The sequence below is a fragment of the Ranitomeya imitator genome, chromosome 1 (assembly GCF_032444005.1).
Source record: "Ranitomeya imitator isolate aRanImi1 chromosome 1, aRanImi1.pri, whole genome shotgun sequence".
NCBI classification, from domain to species: Eukaryota; Metazoa; Chordata; class Amphibia; order Anura; family Dendrobatidae; genus Ranitomeya; species Ranitomeya imitator.
Window position 1 is genome coordinate 417778062 of NC_091282.1, and position 18377 is coordinate 417796438.

The window sequence follows — 18377 nt, forward strand, 5'->3', positions numbered from 1 at the left end:
AGGAAATATAAAACCATCTTACTGTGGTGATCTTGCCATTTCTTTTGTCTGGCAAAAAAGGACAGGCCTTTATGTGCAGATCTCTGACCAACGCGGTCATGTGCTGCAGCTCCGGACTGTTCTTGATTGATACTTCGCACTGTGTTGTCAGCACAAGAGCTGGGGCATCTGCCCTCGACAAATCAGCCACGAATACAAACTCCGGGTTCCTAACGGCTACATTCATTTCCATCCTAGACACCGGTTGTGCGGGCGCTGCGGAAACAACAGACTTTGCTTGGTTCATGTAATTAACGCTGTACATCTGGTAAATATTTCAGCTGTTAGATAACTGTACCTGCTTCTTTATTGGTAGCTGAGGTTTGCTTGCTGCTCCGCAGCGCAGCAGAACTTTGTTCGTTGGCTTTTATAAAAATGTCTGCCACGGTACACAGAAACTCCACACTAGTACACATGTAGATGTCACGAACAGTTACATCCAGCAGCGTGCCTTCCCTGCCTTGTTTGTAACAGACGTCTACCATGACATTCTTCTCAGATCCGTGCTTCATTTCCAGCATTCTACAAACAGATCAATGCATATCTCAGGCCTGTTAAATATTGGACATCACCATGTGGTTGTGTATTTGTATTAAGTCTCATCATATTTTACTTACATAGCTAGTGCGGGGGGCGATGTCTGTTAACGGAAAATTCTGCACATCTGCCAGGGTTATAGGGAGTCCGTCACCAACAAAATGTATTTTAAATGGGTTACACAGTGTTATAGGAGGAGGAGGCACAACAGTGCACAAAACTCTTGGCCACGCCAAAGGAGCACCAAAGCCTCTTCATCCCGGACGAGCCCTACTCTTTCTCTGTGGGGGAACCAGAGTGTTCATCTTCTTCTATGTTACTATGAACTCAGTCGAGGGGTTCAAGAGAGGCCTGGATGTCTTCCTGGAGCAGAACAATATTGTATCATACAATTATTAGGTTCTGTAAAAGGACGTAAATCTGGGGATTTATTATGATGGAATATAGGCTGAACTGGATGGACAAATGTCTTTTTTCGGCCTTACTAACTATGTTACTATGTTAGTATATGAATGAAAAAAAGTGCAATTGCACAATTGTTTTTTAGATTTCTTTTTACCATGTTCACTAAATGCTAAAACTGACCTGCCAATATGATTCTCCAGGTCATTACGAGTTCACAGACACCAAACATGTCTAGGTTCTTTTTTATGGAAGTGGTGAAAAAAAAAAATCGAAAGTTTTCCAAGACCCGTAGCATCTCCATTTTTCAGGATCTGGGATTTTATGCGCACCGATCTGACGTTTTTATTGATACCATTTTGTGTGTATACAATTTTTTGATCGCCTGTTATTGCAATGTTGCAGCATCCAAAAAAAACGTAATTCTAGTGTTTCGATTTTATTATCGCTACGCCGTTTTACTGATTGAATTAATTATTTTAATATATTGATAGATCAGGTGATTCTGAACGCAGCAATACCAGAATATATATATGTATATATATATATATATATATATATATATATATATATATATATATATATATATATATATATATATATATATCTATATAAAAATCAGCAATTGAAGGCAGCACTCCAAATCCTCATGCAGGTAAAAATGTGACTTTTATTGAACCCACATCTCTGTGCGACGTTTCGGCTCACACTGAGCCTTTTTCAAGATATATATACACATACATATATACAGTACAGACCAAATGTTTAGACACACCTTCTCATTTAAAGATTTTTTTCTGTGTTTTCATGACTATGAAAATTGTACATTCACACTGAAGGCTTCAAAACTATGAATTACCACATGTGGAATTATATAAATTAACAAAAAAGTGTGAAACAACTGAAATTATGTCTTATATTCTAGGTTCTTCAAAGTAGCCACCTTTTGCTTTGATGACTGTTTTGCACACTCTTGGCATTCTCTTGATGAGCTTCAAGAGGTAGTCACCGGGAATGGTCTTTCAACAATCTTGAAGGAGTTCCCAGAGATGCTTAGCACTTCTTGGCCTTTTTGCCTTCACTCTGCGGTCCAGCTCACTCCAAATCATCTCGATTGGGTTCAGGTCTGGTGACTGTTAAGGCCAGGTCATCTGGCGTAGCACCCCATCACTCTCCTTCTTGGTCAAATAGCCCTTACACAGCCTGGAGGTGTGTTTGGGGTCATTGTCCTGTTGAAAAAGAAATGATGGTCCAACTAAACGCAGTATGCCTTCAATTTTGAATAAATCCCCAAAAGTGTCACCAGCAAAGCACACCCACACCATCACACCTCCTCCTCCATGCTTCACGGTGGGAACCAGACATGTAGAAACCATCTGTTCACCTTTTCTGCGTCGCAAAAAGACACGGTGGTTGGAACCAAAGATCTCAAATTTGGACTTGTCAGACCAAAGCACATATTTCCACTGGTCTAATGACCATTCCTTGTGTTCTTTAGCCCAAACAAGTCTCTTCTGCTTGTTGCCTGTCCTTAGCAGTGGTTTCCTAGAAGCTATTTTACCATGAAGGCCTGCTGCACAAAGTGAGATGTGTCTGCTGCAAGAACTCTGTGTGGCATTGACCTGGTCTCTAATCTGAGCTGCTGTTAACCTGTGATTTCTGAGGCTGGTGACTCGGATAAACTTATCCTCAGAAGCAGAGGTGACTCTTGGTCTTCCTTTCCTGGGGCGGTCCTCATGTGAGCCAGTTTCTTTGCAGTGCTTGATGGTTTTTGCCAATGCACTTGGGGACACTTTCAAAGTTTTCCCAATTTTTCGGACTGAATGACCTTCATTTCTTAAAGTAATGATGGCCACTCATTTTTCTTTACTTAGCTGCTTCTTTCTTGCCATATTACAAATTCTAACAGTCTATTCAGTAGGACTATCAGCTGTGTATCCACCAGACTTCTCTACAACAAAACTGATGGTTCCAACCCCATTTATAAGACAAGAAATCCTACTTATTAAACCTGACAGGGCACACCTGTGAAGTGAAAACCATTCCCGGTGACTACCTCTTGAAGCTCATCAAGAGAATGCCAAGAGTGTGCAAAGCAGTCATCAAAGCAAAAGGTGGCCACTTTGAAGAACCTAGAATATAAGACATATTTTCAGTTGTTTCACACTCTTTTGTTAAGTATATAATTCCACATGTGTTAATTCATAGTTTTGATGCCTTCAGTGTGAATGTACAATTTTCATAGTCACGAAAATACAGAAAAATCTTTAAATGAGGTGTGTCCAAACTTTTGGTCTGTACTGTGTATGTATATGTATATACATATACCGTATATTCTCGAGTATAAGCCGAGATTTTCAGCCCATTTTTTTTGGCTGAAAGTCCCCCTCTCGGCTTATACTCGAGTCATACGCAGGGGTCAGCAGGGGAGGGGGAGCGGGGGCTATCTAATTATACTCACCTACTGCTGGTGCGGTCCCTGCTTCTTCCAGCGCTGCATATTCTTCCTGTACTGAGCGGTCACATGGTACCGCTCATTACAGTAATGAATATGCGGCTCCACCTCCCATAGGGGTGGGGCCGCATATTCATTACTGTAATGAGCGGTAACGGTGACCACTCAGTACAGGAAGAATATGCAGCGCCGGGAGAAGCAGGGACCGCACCGCGCCAGGAGCAGGTAAGTATACGGGGGAGGGGGAGCGCAGCGCTGCGCGATATTTACCTGCTCCTCGTTCAGGTGCGGCTCCATCATCAGCGTCCTCTGGCTGTGACGCTCAGGACAGAGGGCGCGGTGACGTTGTCAGTGCGCGCCCTCTGCTGAACGTCAGTGCTGAGGATGGGGCCGCACCCGAACAAGGAGCAGGTAAAAGTGCCGGGGTCCTGAGCGACGGAGAGGTGAGTATGTGATTTTTTTTTTTTTTTAACGATTGTGCAGCACTATAAGGGGCAGTGACTGTATGGAGCATCTGCATGGGGCCATAACGATTGTGCAGCACTATAAGGGGCAGTGACTGTATGGAGCATCTGTATCGAGCCATAACGATTGTGTAGCACTATAAGGGGCAGTGACTGTATGGAGCATCTGTATCGAGCCATAAGGATTGTGCAGCACTATAAGGGGCAGTGATTGTATGGAGCATCTTATGGAGCCATAGCGATTGTGCAGCACTATAAGGGGCAGTGACTGTATGGAGCATCTGTATGGGGCCATAACGATTGTGCAGCACTATAAGGGGCAGTGACTGTATGGAGCATCTGTATCGAGCCATAATGATTGTGCAGCACTATAAGGGGCAGTGACTGTATGGAGCATCTTATGGAGCCATAGCGATTGTGCAGCACTATAAGGGGCAGTGACTGTATGGAGCATCTGTATGGGGCCATAACGATTGTGCAGCACTATAAGGGGCAGTGTCTGTATGGAGAATCTTACGGGGCCCTTATTACCCTTTATGCAGGATTATATGGGGCATATTTTAATATGGAGCATTTAATGGGGCCCATCAAACTTTATGGAGCATTATATGGGGCTCCTGATTCAATATGGATATTCAAAACCACTTAACCTACTGATGTCTCAATTAATTTTACTTTTATTGGTATCTATTTTTACTTTTGACATTTACCGGTAGCTGCTGCATTTTCCACCCTAGGCTTATACTCGAGTCATTAAGCTTTCCCAGTTTTTTGTGGCAAAATTAGGGAGGTCGGCTTATACTCAGGTCGGCTTATACTCGAGTATATACGGTATATATTTATTATGTATTTTTATTACTTTTGGCATGCTTTAATAGTCTCCATAGGAGACTAGAAGCTGCCATAACCTGATCGGCTTTGCTACATACAGACGATGATCAGATCGCCTGTATGTAGCAGAATTACTTACTTGCTATGAGCGCTGACCACCGGCACTTCCACCGGGCGGCGCTCATAGCAATCTGCAGGAGACCTCTGGTTGTCATGCCAACCCATCGGTGACCCGCGAGCACACGACGGGGATCACCGATGGCCGGATTTCCAGCACGCTTGCCGGAAGCGAGTGTTAAATGGAGTTGTCAGAGTTTGACAGTGGCATTTAATATGTTAACAGCTGCGGGCAGATCGCAATTCCACCCACAGCTGTTAAGGGCATATGACAGCTGATCATTTTGATCGCTTTTTACAGCATTTTTAAAGGTATTGTGGTGACAAACAAATGCAATTTTGGCATTTTTTTTTTTTACTGTTTACGGCGTTTACAGATCGGGTTCATTATTTTATTTGGATCGATCAGACTTTTCTGGACGTGGTGATACCACGTATGTGTATTTCTTTATTATCTTTATTTCTAATGGGGAAAAGGTATGATTTGAACTTTTTTTTATATTTTTAAAAACTTATTTTTCACTGTATTTATTAGTCATTTTAGGGGACTTGAATTTGCTTGCAAGCATCTGATTGTACTAAACTCTGTAATACCACAGCATTGCTAGATATAGTATAGTAAAAATCACAATCTCCTTTGAAGTCCGACCACAAGCAAGGTTTCAAGGGAGTGCCGGAATGACAGGCACAGAGGTCTTTAACAGTGCCCCACCCCAACTGTCATTGGAACCCACTGGTGCCCAGAGTCAAAAAAGAAAGAAGAAAAACGTCACACTATACAATGGGGACCACCACAAGAACAATTTTAGATATCACCTTAAATTCTTTATTTTGTCAGCCACAAACAGGACAACACCCCATGGGTATTCACCTTAGTATTATGGTGCTCTGGACTCCTTATCACGGTTCAGACACACCTCAGGGAAATTCGTTATGCATGACTCATGTTTGATCCAGGCTATCATAAATGTGTTTAGGTTTTTCATGACTTAGACATATCTCTGATACAAGGGTAAAATATTGAATCTGTCAGAATAAGTACCATTGTCTGATTTTTAGTGGTAAATTTGACACACAATGAATAGCCTTGCCTGTCTAGGGAACATATGACCTGTTTGACTTTGACTTTGTTTATTTTTGTTATTGCATGTATACCTGTCATGCAGTCTTGGCTGATTTCCAGCTAGTGGGAATGCACATTTTTATACAAGTCTACAACTACTTGGTGCTGCGAGCTGGGCCACGCTAATAGTAAACAACCTGTGCATTCTTAACTGGTCTGCATGTGACTTCGGGTCAGCGGGACTGTGTATGTTTAAATATCTATTTAGACTTGTATCCAAGATAGCTATATTATTAGTATTGATTTGTATATATTTTTTCTTATATGTGGGTTCCTATCACAAATCATGTCCAGGGGGAGGTCCCTTATTAGGAACCTCTGATGTTATACATGTATTTTTAAATGTTTTTTAATAGTGTGGTGTGTTGTACTGTTTGTGGCTGACAAAATAAAGAATTTAAGGTGATTTCTAAAATTGTTCTTGTGGTGGTCCCCATTGTATAGCGTGACGTCTTTCTTCTTTCTTTTTTGAGTCTCACTATATGTCATGCTTTGGGTAGACCCCTCTATTATTGCTATTTTGCTAGATGGTGCCCTCCACCTCCTTACTGTACCACTGATGCCCAGAGATCGCATCATGTGCTGAGGGGCATATAGAATGACACGTCACCATGCTGTCGCGCTGTTTCTGCTGCTGTCAGAGTTTGAAAGTGGCATTTAACAAGTCAACAGTTGCGGGTGAAGCTCCGCTAAGACGTCTTGTACTCTTCTGTGCATAAATCGAACAAGTGCAATCCGATAAAAAAAAAAAAATCAGATTGCACTCTGACTAATATTATTCACTGATTCAGTGCTCATCTGCGATATTTTTCCCAGCTCGGATCGAAATGAGAAAAAAATTGCATAATAATGAGAGTGGCAGCGTATATCAGACAAGAATGGCTAATGCAAGTCAATGGGTACGAGAAAAAAAATTGCACAGCGCATGGATCATGCATGTGCCATCCCATTTTTAAGCAACCATCTCAAGGAAAATCTGAAATTTCATGAGCAAAGTACAGTTAATTCACAGCCCAGACTGTCAGAATAGCAAAGATAGAATAGGTACAAATATGTCAGTGAGATATATAATCAGTGATTTGCATGTGTATTTTTCTATACTTGTATTTAGCTAATAACTAAATCAATAACTGAAAAAAATGTTGTGGGGGGGTCACTCTTATTTTTAATAACCAGCTGAGGGAAAGCAAACAGCTGGGGGCTGGAGTTGTTATTCTATGAAGGGGCCAATATCCATGGAGCTTCGTATCATATTAGTATCAGCTCACAGCTGTCTGTATAGCCTTTACTGGTTATTAAAAAGGGGTACCCAAAAAATTACTTGTTTAATTAAATTTAAATGTTTATCCATTTGGAAAGCTCTCTCTCTCTCCCCCTCTCTCTCTATATATATATATCTACCTATCTAAATATCTATCTAGGTCTGTATATAAGATTGCTTTATTAGTTTAGTTAGGCATCAGAGCGATTTTATTTAAGCAGATGAGTGTGAGCCCTTAGAGCCAGATCCTGGCTATAACACACAGCCATTAACAGCCAGGTATGAAGCGCTCCATACAACCACTACAGACTTGCACCGTGCATGTATGGAGGACGGTAAGAGGTTGAAGTTTAACTTTTTTTTTTCTGTGCTCTCCCATATTAGGTCTTCTTTAGTCAAATAGCTCAACAATTGAAATCAGGTATGAAACATTAGCAATTTTGAGGGCAGACTGGTTCATGATTTGTGGCTATACATGTGCTTGTTCACTTACCGCAATCCTTTCCCATCCCTTGTCTGAACTTGATAAGATGTTTATTTTTTCAAATGTATTAATTATGTAACAATTGAAAGCATTACAAACTATCTTCAGAGCTCAATTTTACGATGTCATCCCCTGTAGCAAATTGGCCTATTTGCCTATAAAATGTTTCATTATTTAATGATCTTAGTACACTACAGTTCTTAGATTTTTCTTTCACTTTGTAAATGCTATTGTATTGAGATGATCCTGTCTTGAGGTTGGAGTTAAATGGGTAGTCCACTATGATACTGATGACCTATACCTATGATAGGATATTAATATCAGATCGATGGGGTCTGAAACCAAGCACCTTCACCGTTCAACTGTTACAAGCTCTGTTAGTGTCCAGATATAATCAGTGTAAGGAGCTAGACCTGCTCAACTCGCAAATACTGTAGCTCCAATTCACTATCCAAGCCACTACCTATCCACTGTTTCCACGTCATTCACTAAACGGGGCTGCACTTAGCTGTGTACGGCGAAAGGGGAGCAATGCAGCAGTCTAGTTTAATTCCTGTGGCTTTTGGTGCTGTTTAGTCAGAGAGCTATTACGATAATTCTAGCTGCTTAGATTGCGCCTTAGGCTACTTTCACACTTCCGTCTTTTTAGATGCTTCACAATGCGTCATTTTGGGGAAAAAAAAGCATCCTGCAAATTTGCCCACAGGATACGTTTTTTTCCCCATAGACTTGTATTGCCAACGGATCGCGACGTATGGCAACACGTTGCGTCTGTCGTGCACTGGTTGCGTCGGGTTTTGGCGGACCGTCATCACAGAAAAATGTTCAAGGGAACGTTTTTCTGTACGTCGCATCAAGTGTTTCAGACTGCGCATGCCCAGCAGGAAATATCACTCTCGATCTTTCCTCACCCTGCAGTCTGACGGAAATGTGAAAGCACACAATTCTGTCGGTACGCTTCGTGACGGCCCCGTACCGACAGAAATGTGAAAGAAGCCTTAGTGTTGGCTGGATACTATTTAAACTCCTTAACTTCTGACTCCCACTCCCAGTTAATTTATCTTGTTTGGTCCAGTCATGTTCTTTTTACCGCTGCTTAGCTTGGTTGCATTCCTGTTGCTTGACCACAACCTGCTTCCTGATCATTCTTTTGAATTTTGATTTTGTACCTTTAATGCTCTCCTGGTTCTGACATGGCTACATGACCACTCCAGCCAGCCAGCTGCTGACACTGTGGCTCCAACCCAGAGGCCCCTGTGTAAGTCCAGATCCCTACACAAGGGAGAAGTGTGTGTGAACGCCATGGCCACCCACCTGGAACCTGGTAAAAGAAGTGGCTTGAACTAATTATGTCCATGAAGCCATTTTTAGAGCTGCTAGGAGATAATTGACAGAACCACATGAAATTAATATTGTAGTGGTGGACAACCCAATTAATGTTATATTTAATACGAATAAACATTAAGCAGTACCGTGGAGTAGCCTTCTGAATAGCTTGTCTCGTGTCATCCAACATACAATTTGTAAGTTTAACGGCAGCACTCATGGAGCCATCAGAGGACATTTTGACTGCAGTTGATATCAGACCCAACTTGAATTCTGCAAGTTTTAAATTAATATCCCTTTCACTCAGGTTTTTCTGTTGAAACAGGAATAAATAGTTACACAACTGTACGAACTGCAGCCCAAAAATGCAAAGGTTACTCTCAGGTTTCCTATTCCGGTCATTATTACCAAGGGGGAGCTTGGGCTGGAGCTATACAAGTTTAGAGTAAGCGAGTCAAACTGGAAATCCAACTTCAAAGTTGTCTTCACTTTCATAGGTGTGTATGTTTCAACTACAGCTGCTGTCACCACCGTAGTCCCTAATTTAAAAAAGAAGAAAAATAATAAAAACAAAGTCTTTTAATGGGGAAGTAATCTAGTAGCTGCTATGAAACAGGAAATTGTAATTCTGCTTGATGCCTGATTTATGGGCAGCATGCAGACTCTAGCCGTAGGATCTCACCAGGTCTGGAATGTTGCAGCGTTTCAGAGAAAAATGAACTTTAAAAGCTGCCGGGCCACACAGACTAGTTGAACAGGCAGGTCCCCAGCAGCTTCTCCCTTACCACTACCAATTACTGACAGATTTCTCTATATACAAGCATGCAGGGAGAGATCTGTTAATCTAGGAGCACTGGTGGGGGAGATGCCACCAAAGACCCACCCATCTGACTTGTCTTCTATGAGGCTCAGTCCCTGGCGACTTTAAACACCCTCCCGACATGCTGTGTTCCAGAAAACTGCCATATATACGGTGTGATAACAGTGCAGGCTCACGCTGAGCATCAGCACAATCAAATGCAGGTGTCAGCTTTATAGGAGAGCCGACACTCTGTGGCAACACCCACAATTGGTGCTAGCACCGAAAGCTGTCAATAGTGACAGCAACATCGAGAGGCATCGCAGAGGGAGAGAGCTCCCTATCTGATGCCATCCGCAAAACGTGACTGATCGCGTTGTTTCGAATGTCTCCATGGTGACCCGGGCCGAATGATGTCCGTGGGGTCAAGGGATGGTGGCCTGTAGGCTTCTGCTCAGAGCAGGAGTTGACTCCTCCTTGTGTGCAAGAAACTGATCTAATGCTTTGCAATGCAAAATCAGTGCAGAGTATTAGATCAGTGACCAACCACTGTAAAGTTGATGACCCATCCTGGGACAATGTATAAAAGTAAAAAAAAAAAATTAAAAATTGTAAAAATGTTTTTTTTTTGTTTTGTTTTTTTTAAATAATCACAAAATAAAGAACAAAAAAAAATAAAAAAAATATTATTCCAATAAGTACATATATTTATGTAAAAACAAAAATAAGCAAGAAAGTACACATATTTGGTATTGCCGTGTTAGGAAAGACCCGATCTATTAAACTGTCCCACTAGTTAACACCGATAAAAAAATAAATAAAAAATGAGGCAAAGAACAATGCTTTATTATCATACTGCTAAACCAAAAGTGGAAAAAAAACATGATCAAAAAAAGAATGTGAATAAAAATGTTATCTCTGAAAAAATCATTTTGTATCGCAAAAAACAAGCTACTATACACAGCTCAGTCAGTGGAAAAATAGAACTTATAGCTCTCAGAATAAAGTGATCCAAATTTTTTTTTTCTACAAAATAGTTTTTATTGTGTAAAAAAGCCAAAACATAAAAAAAAAAAAAAAAAAGGTATAAATGTGGTATGGTATCACTGTAATCGTACTGACCCGAAGAATACAGAGGTCTTATCAATTTTACCACATCGTGTAACGGCATTAAAAAAAAACACAAAAAACAATTCCTGAATTGCTGTTTTTTGTTCATTCTGCCTCCCAAAAATAGGAATAGAAAGCAGTGAAAAAAATGTAATTGCCTGGAAATGTACCAATAAAAAAGTCAAATGATCCCACAAAAAACAATCTGATATCACTGAAAGATCACAGTAAGGCTTTGTTCACATTTATCCTGCGCACTGCGCTGAGCGCTTACACCGGGGTTTCCATGTAAATCTCTAAAATATGTGATTGAGACGGAACCCCTGGCAAAAGATTCCCTATGATGAGGCAGATAGAGACACTATGAACGCTGCCTGGTCTGTGACACTGTGGTGTGTCTTTATAGTCGTGCATACAAGTGCTGTAAGTCACAGTTTTGTGCACTCCTGAAACGAAGGAAACCGGTGAGCAGAGGCCAGATAGAATCCAGAGTAACTTTGCTGCCTTATTATAGTGAATGGATCCCTCTGAGGTTTCATCTGAATTAGATCAGTCGGAGATTTAGATGGAAACACCAATTAGTGCTCAACATAGAGCGCAGGATAAATGTGATCCCGAATGTTATGCAAAATGTTCCCAATAAAAGCTCAATCCACAAAACAGGGATTTTTGTGTTACTCACCGTAAAATCCTTTTCTCCGAGTCGTTCATTGGGGGACACAGGACTGTGGGGTGTATGCTACTGCCGCCAGGAGGCTGACACTAAGTAGGTAAAAAAAAAAGTTAGCTCCTCCTCCATAGTATACACCTTGCCACTGGCCCTGACAGCTCCAGTTTGGTGCACAAGTAGTAGGAGATAGAGAAAACAAAACAGCATTAGAGCAAAGACAACATGTCTAGAATAATACTACAGTCTGAACAACCCCATAGACAAATAAAATGAATAGGGAGGGAGCTGTGTCCCCCAATGAACGACTCGGAGAAAAGGATTTTACGGTGAGTAACACAAAAATCCCTGTTTCTCCATCGTCTCATTGGGGGACACAGGACTGTGGGATGTCCCAAAGCAGTCCCAGGGTGGGAAGAAGACTCACTGGAAGAAAAACTCCCTAGGCACTTACCACCTATAGGTGTGATACCGCAGCCTGAAGAATTTTCCTTCCCAAACTTGCATCAGCAGAGGCCTGAGTGTGGATATTATAATGTTTAGAGAAAGTGTGCAGGCTGGACCAAGTGGCCGCTTTGCAAACCTGCTCTGCTGAAGCTTGGTGCCGAAGCGCCCAGGAAGCCCCTACCGCCCGAGTAGAGTGTGCCCTGATCCCAGCCGGGATGGCTGCACCCTTGATACGGTAGGCCTCCTGAATAGTGGTTCTTATCCATCTGGCTAAGGTCGATCTAGAGGCTGCGAGTCCCTTTTTATGACCCGCAGGAAGAACGAACAGAACATCCGTTTTTCGAAAGGAAGCGGTCCAAGAAACGTATCTTCTCAGAGCTCTCACCAAATCTAGAGTATGGAGAGCTTTTTCCACCTGGTGTGTAGGCGCAGGACAAAAAGAAGGCAAGACAATGTCCTCATTAATGTGGAATGAGGAGACTACTTTTGGCAAAAAGGAAGGTGCTGGTCTCAGCACCACCTTATCCTGATGAAATTGTAGAAACGGCGCCTGACAGGACAAGGCCGCTAATTCCGATACACGCCTAATGGATGTTATAGCTACCAGAAACAAAACCTTCCAAGAAAGGTACCTTAAAGGAATATCTTGGAGGGGCTCAAATGGAGGTTCCTGAAGAGCACTCAAGACCAAATTAAGGTCCCAAGCTTCTATCGGAGCTTTGTAAGGAGGGACTATATGAGAGACTCCCTGCAAAAAAGTTTTTACTTGCAGATTGGTAGCGATCCTGCGCTGGAAAAGAACCGATAAGGCGGATATTTGCCTCCTAAGGGTACTTGGAGCGAGACCTGAGTCTAGACCAGATTGGAGAAAAGCTAGGACATTAGGAATGGAAAACCGAAGAGGAGGAAGACCCTTCTTCCTGCACCATGAAAGACCTTCCAGGTGTGGTGGTAAATGCGTGCTGAAGCTGTCTTTCGAGCATTAACCATAGTTGAGGCTACTTTCTGAGAAAAACCGGCCTGGGTCAGAATCCAAGATTCAACGGCCAAGCCGTCAAACGCAGGGCCTCTAAGTTCTGGTGGAATATCGGCCCCTGCGACAGAAGATCTGGCTGCATTGGTAGCTGCCAAGGAACCCCGACGATCAGCTGAACTAGGTCTGCGTACCATGACCTCCGAGGCCAATCTGGGGCGACTAGAATTGTCGGAACTCCCTCTAACTTGATCTTCCTGACGACCTTTGGAAGCAGCGCCAGAGGGGGAAACAGATATGGAAGACGAAATTGGTTCCAAGATAGGACTAGTGCGTCTACGGCAATTGCTCCTGGATCTCGAAACCGTGCAACGAACCTGGGTACTTTGGTATTCGACCCGGTGGCCATTAGATCCACGTCCGGGATTCCCCAGCGTAGACATATCTGCCGAAAAACATCGGGGTGAAGAGACCATTCCCCGGGCGCAAGACCCTGTCGGCTCAGAAAGTCCGCTGCCCAGTTCTCCTTGCCCGGGATGTAAACTGCAGAGATCACAGAGTGATTGTTCTCGGCCCAGCGGAGGACTTGTCCTACCTCGCGCATGGCTGATCTGCTGTGAGTGCCCCCCTGATGATTTACGTAGGCCACGGCCGTGGCATTGTCCGATTGGATCCGCACCGGGCGACCCGCCAGAAGATGGTGAAAGTGCTGCAAGGCCAGCCAAATTGCCCTTATCTCCAACAGATTGATTGGAAGGGTTGATTCCCTTGGGGACCAACGACCCTGAGCCGTGTGCTGGAGAAACACTGCTCCCCAACCGAGAAGGCTGGCGTCCGTAGTGACTACCAGCCAATGAACTGGAGGAAAGGCTTTCCCCTGAAGTAGGGAGGAACTCCCCATCCACCATATCAGGGATTGCCTGACCCCAGGAGCCAGACGACACCTGAGGTTGAGAGACAAAGGACTCCTGTCCCAGGCTGACAGAAGTGCCTGTTGGAGTGGACGAAGATGGAATTGGGCGAATGGAACCGCTTCTATAGCTGCTACCATCCTGCCCAAGACCTTCATGCAGAACCGGATTGAATGGAAACTCGGCTGCCGAAGAATTTCTACCTCCTGCCGGAGACAAAGCACCTTGTCCTGGGGTAAAATAGTTAGCCCCCGAGAGGTGTCGAAGATCATCCCTAAAAAAGAGATCTTCCGAGATGGTACTAGAGATGACTTCTTTAAATTGACCAGCCACCCTAGACGAGCTAGGGTGTCCAAAGAGATGTTGACGTTGTCCCTGCATGCCTGAAAAGTTGGTCCTTTGACTAAGAGATCGTCTAAGTAAGGCAGAATGACTATGCCTCGAGAGTGCAGGATTGACACCACTGTTGCCATCACCTTCGTGAACACCCTGGGAGCAGTGGCGAGCCCGAAAGGTAATGCAGTGAATTGGAAGTGTCGCTCGCCTATGGAAAACCGTAGAAATTTTTGATGAGGAGGAAATATAGGAACGTGCAGATAGGCGCCTTGAATATCTATGGAAGCCAGGAATTCTCCCCTTTCCATAGCCGCAATGACCGAGCGGAGAGATTCCATACGGAAGCGACGAGTGCTGATGAATTTGTTTAGACACTTTAGGTCCAGAATGGGTCTCACGGTCCCATTCTTTTTGGGAACCGTAAACAGATTTAAATAAAACCCCTTGAACCTTTCTTCCTTTGGAACAGGGACAATGACCCCGTTGGACTGAAGAGACTCGACTGCTCTGAATAAAGCTCTTAGACGGGTTTTTGAACTGGGAAGACTGGACGGAAAAAAACGGCCTGGAGGGAGACAGGAAAACTCTATTTTGTATCGTGAAACCACCAGGTCTCTTACCCATCTGTCGTGAACAACTGACAGCCAGGACTGATGGAACAGTAGTAGGCGACCGCCTACTCTGTTGGAAGCGACGAGAGGCTGCCTCCAGTCATTTAGCCGAAGATCGAGGATATCTAGATCCCCTAGATCTTGACGGTTGATACCGCATTCTTGCCAATGGATTGGCCCTATAGGAGACCTGGTGCTCCCGGTCTTGGACAGGCCGACTTGGGGGACCTGCGCTTGGTGCCGCAGACCACCGGGAGATACGAAAGGATTTAAATCTAGCTTGAAATTGGCGACGAAAAGGTTGCTTAACCTTTTGTTGAGGAAGGAAATTGCTTTTACCTCCCGTGGTATCAGATATAAGCTGATCCAATTTTTCGCCAAAAAGACGGACACCTTGATAAGGAAGGGATGTAAGGGACTTTTTTGAAGTAGAGTCCGCCCCCCAATTTCTTAGCCATAGGGCACTTCTGATAGCAATAGCATTTGCCGCAGCCAATGCTGAACAATTTGCCGCATCCAAGGATGCATTAATCAGATAATTTCCTGCTAAAGATATCTGATTTGACATCTCTATCACCTCTACAGGAAACCCCTTATCCTGAAGAGCCTTAGTTACAGACTCTGACTAAGCTATCATAGCTTTGGCAACCCATGTGGCCGCAAAAGACAGTGCGAGGGCTGACCCTGAAGCCTCAAACAGAGACCGAGCTAGACTCTCTAGGAGCCGATCAGTCGGATCCTTAATAGACGACCCATTAGGAAGAGACAGCAACGTACTAAAGGCCAAACGGGACACGGGAGGATCCACTGAAGGGGATTCTGCCCACTTTTTACAAAGCTCTGGAGCAAACGGATACCTTGCACCTAGGGCCTTCTGGCCTAAGAAACGTTTATCCGGTCGCTCCATGTGACGTTGGACTAAATCCTCAAACTCAGGATGAGTAGAAAACACATTATGAGGTTGCTTGAATTTCTTAAAGGACACCTTATGACCAGAAGGTAAGGTGGCCACATCCTCTACTCCCAAAGTCTGGTTAACAGCCTCAATGAGACTGTCAACAGATTCCTGATAACCAGGAGCTTCTAAATCAAAAGAGCCCTCTGAGTCATAGTCCGAACCGTGCTCACTCAATTCCGCAGGAGAGGGAGATCGAGAGACAGGATTCAAAGATGCTGATGCACCTGACGGACCGGGAGACGCTGTGTGGGATCGTTTCCCCTGTGTCTGCCTAGAGGGAGTACGGCCCCTGCAGGCCGGAGGATCCTGAAAATCGGAGGATCTTTCCAAAACAGGCGGATGAATGTCCCTGACAGGGGCTTGAAGGGACTCAACCGCCTTTGTTAGAGACGCCATAGACTGCGTTAATGATATGACCCACTCAGGGGGAGACACTGCCGACCCAGGTACAGGCACACCCGGCAGGATAGCCGGCGGGGTAGCAGGCAGGGTAGCAGACGGGGGCTCCTGCACGCGCTCGGAACCACAAGCCTCACAGAGATGGTTACTTTGCGCAAGCGGAAAAGCTAGACTGACAGGTAATGCATGAGGTATACAGAACTGAGTGAATCTTAGGGTTTCTAGACATGATGACTCTAAAGCCGTAATGCTCCGTATCTCCTTATGAGCTACTAGGTCTAGAACAAATACTGTTGTCAGGCTGAGGGAAGTAGCACTTACCCCAGTCCTGTGTCCCCATATGCTCTCAAACACTGAACCATGTCTCCTGTGCAAACCACACATATAAACTAATTCACAGGGCGGATGCCTGAAAAAGTGGGAGGAGTTACCGCACATGGACCCGGTTTAGGCCGAAGCAGGGATCTAGATTTTACTCTTTCCCCTGCACTCCCGGGAAAGCTGGGTGCTCGAAACCGGAAGTAAACCGTCGCCATGGAGGCGGGACTTCCCCCAGACTACAAGACCCATAATGCCACAGGCTGTACAGAGAAAACCGGAAGCCGCCGAAAAAGGGGCGGGACTTCCGCCCATGCTCAAACTACAAGATCCATAATGCCTCAGGCGAACAGGAAACCGCCTAAAAAAGGGGCGGGACTTCCGCCCTGTGGGAAAAACGCTGGAAACCAGCACAGCGCCGGATATAGTCGCCAGCAGAACGCGCGATGAAGCAGGAGCCCCCCCCTGTGCAGCCCTCTGACAGCGCATAAGGTTAGACATAAAAAATCCACATATAAATATATATATACATATATAAATATTAAAAGACGGTGCAAGCACCCTAACTCCTTACACCCTTCAGAAGGCGAGGAGAGGGACCGTCTGCCTCCTTTAAACACCGTAGTCGTGCATTGGTGATGAAGTGGAGGCTGCACGGACAAGGAATGAATGCCTGTACAACCTAGGGTTCCGTTACCTCAGGGTGGTCAGGTTCTTAGTCCGGCAAAAAAAAATCCCACGTCGCGGGAGAGGATACGTGGAGGCGACACTCCACGTGCTCGTCCGTTGTTGGTTTGGGGAGATCGGACCCCTTCAAAAGGGTCCGTTGCCCCGGTCTTATCTTCAGAGAAAAAAAAAAGGATCTGGGAAAACCCAGAGATGTGCCTCCTACGGACACTAAGCATAAAGTGGAGCTGTCAGGGCCAGTGGCAAGGTGTATACTATGGAGGAGGAGCTAACTTCTTTTTTTTTTTACCTACTTAGTGTCAGCCTCCTGGCGGCAGTAGCATACACCCCACAGTCCTGTGTCCCCCAATGAGACGATGGAGAAAATAGCAAGTTCCCACTCAGGTTCATCATCTATTAATGGAAAAATAGGGGGCTTCCTTGGTACAAAGGCTCTATAGCTCCTCACAAAAAGAATTTCGGCTAATTCTACACTCCCAAATCCCCCCTCCCTTCTGAGTCCCACTGAGTGTCTAAACCACATTTAGTTTCCACATGTTTGTAATTTCTGTAGCAATGTCAGCAAGCTTAATTTGTGCTAGCCTGTCTGCAGAAGCATGAACTAGGAATCAAAACATACTAGTGACTACAATGTACTGGGCACTACAATGACAGTTTGCAATTTTCACTGCTGCTTGCTTCTGGAAAACAATCAAGGAGTCAAAATCATCACAACATCTGTAAATAAATTCACAAAGGGGTATAATTTCCAAAGTAGGGTCCCCTTAGGAGGCGCTCTGCTCTTCTAGCACTTCGTATCTCTGCATAAGGAGTCCGCAAACTAGTCTAGGAAAATCTGCGCTCCAGGAGACAAATAGTGCTCCGTCCTTCCAGAGTTTCGTTGTGTGTCTGAGCAGTACTGTACAGCCACATATGGGGCATTTCTACATTCAGAAGAAATTGTGGGACAACTTTACGTGCCATTTCTACCCATTTCCCAGTGTGGAAAAGTAAAACCTGGGGCTAAAACAAAATTCTGGTGGTAAAAATGTAGTTATATTTTTGTCTGCTGCCCAATGGTATAAAATTCTGTGACACTTGTGGTGTCAATATGATCACTGCATCCTTAGATGAATTGAGAAG

General features: G+C 44.2%; 1 protein-coding gene across 2 annotated transcripts in view; it reads right to left on the bottom strand.

Moving 5' to 3' along the window:
• Window positions 1-18377, bottom strand: part of VPS13A (vacuolar protein sorting 13 homolog A) — a 320730-nt gene that overhangs the window by 128187 nt on the left and 174166 nt on the right. For both annotated transcript variants that reach the window (XM_069763032.1, XM_069763023.1), the window contains exons 36-39: window positions 9448-9578; window positions 9186-9352; window positions 338-561; window positions 23-255 (exon numbers count right to left, since the gene is read on the bottom strand). In XM_069763032.1, coding sequence (XP_069619133.1) covers window positions 23-255; window positions 338-561; window positions 9186-9352; window positions 9448-9578 — 755 coding nt within the window. The remainder of the gene's footprint in view (window positions 1-22; window positions 256-337; window positions 562-9185; window positions 9353-9447; window positions 9579-18377) is intronic.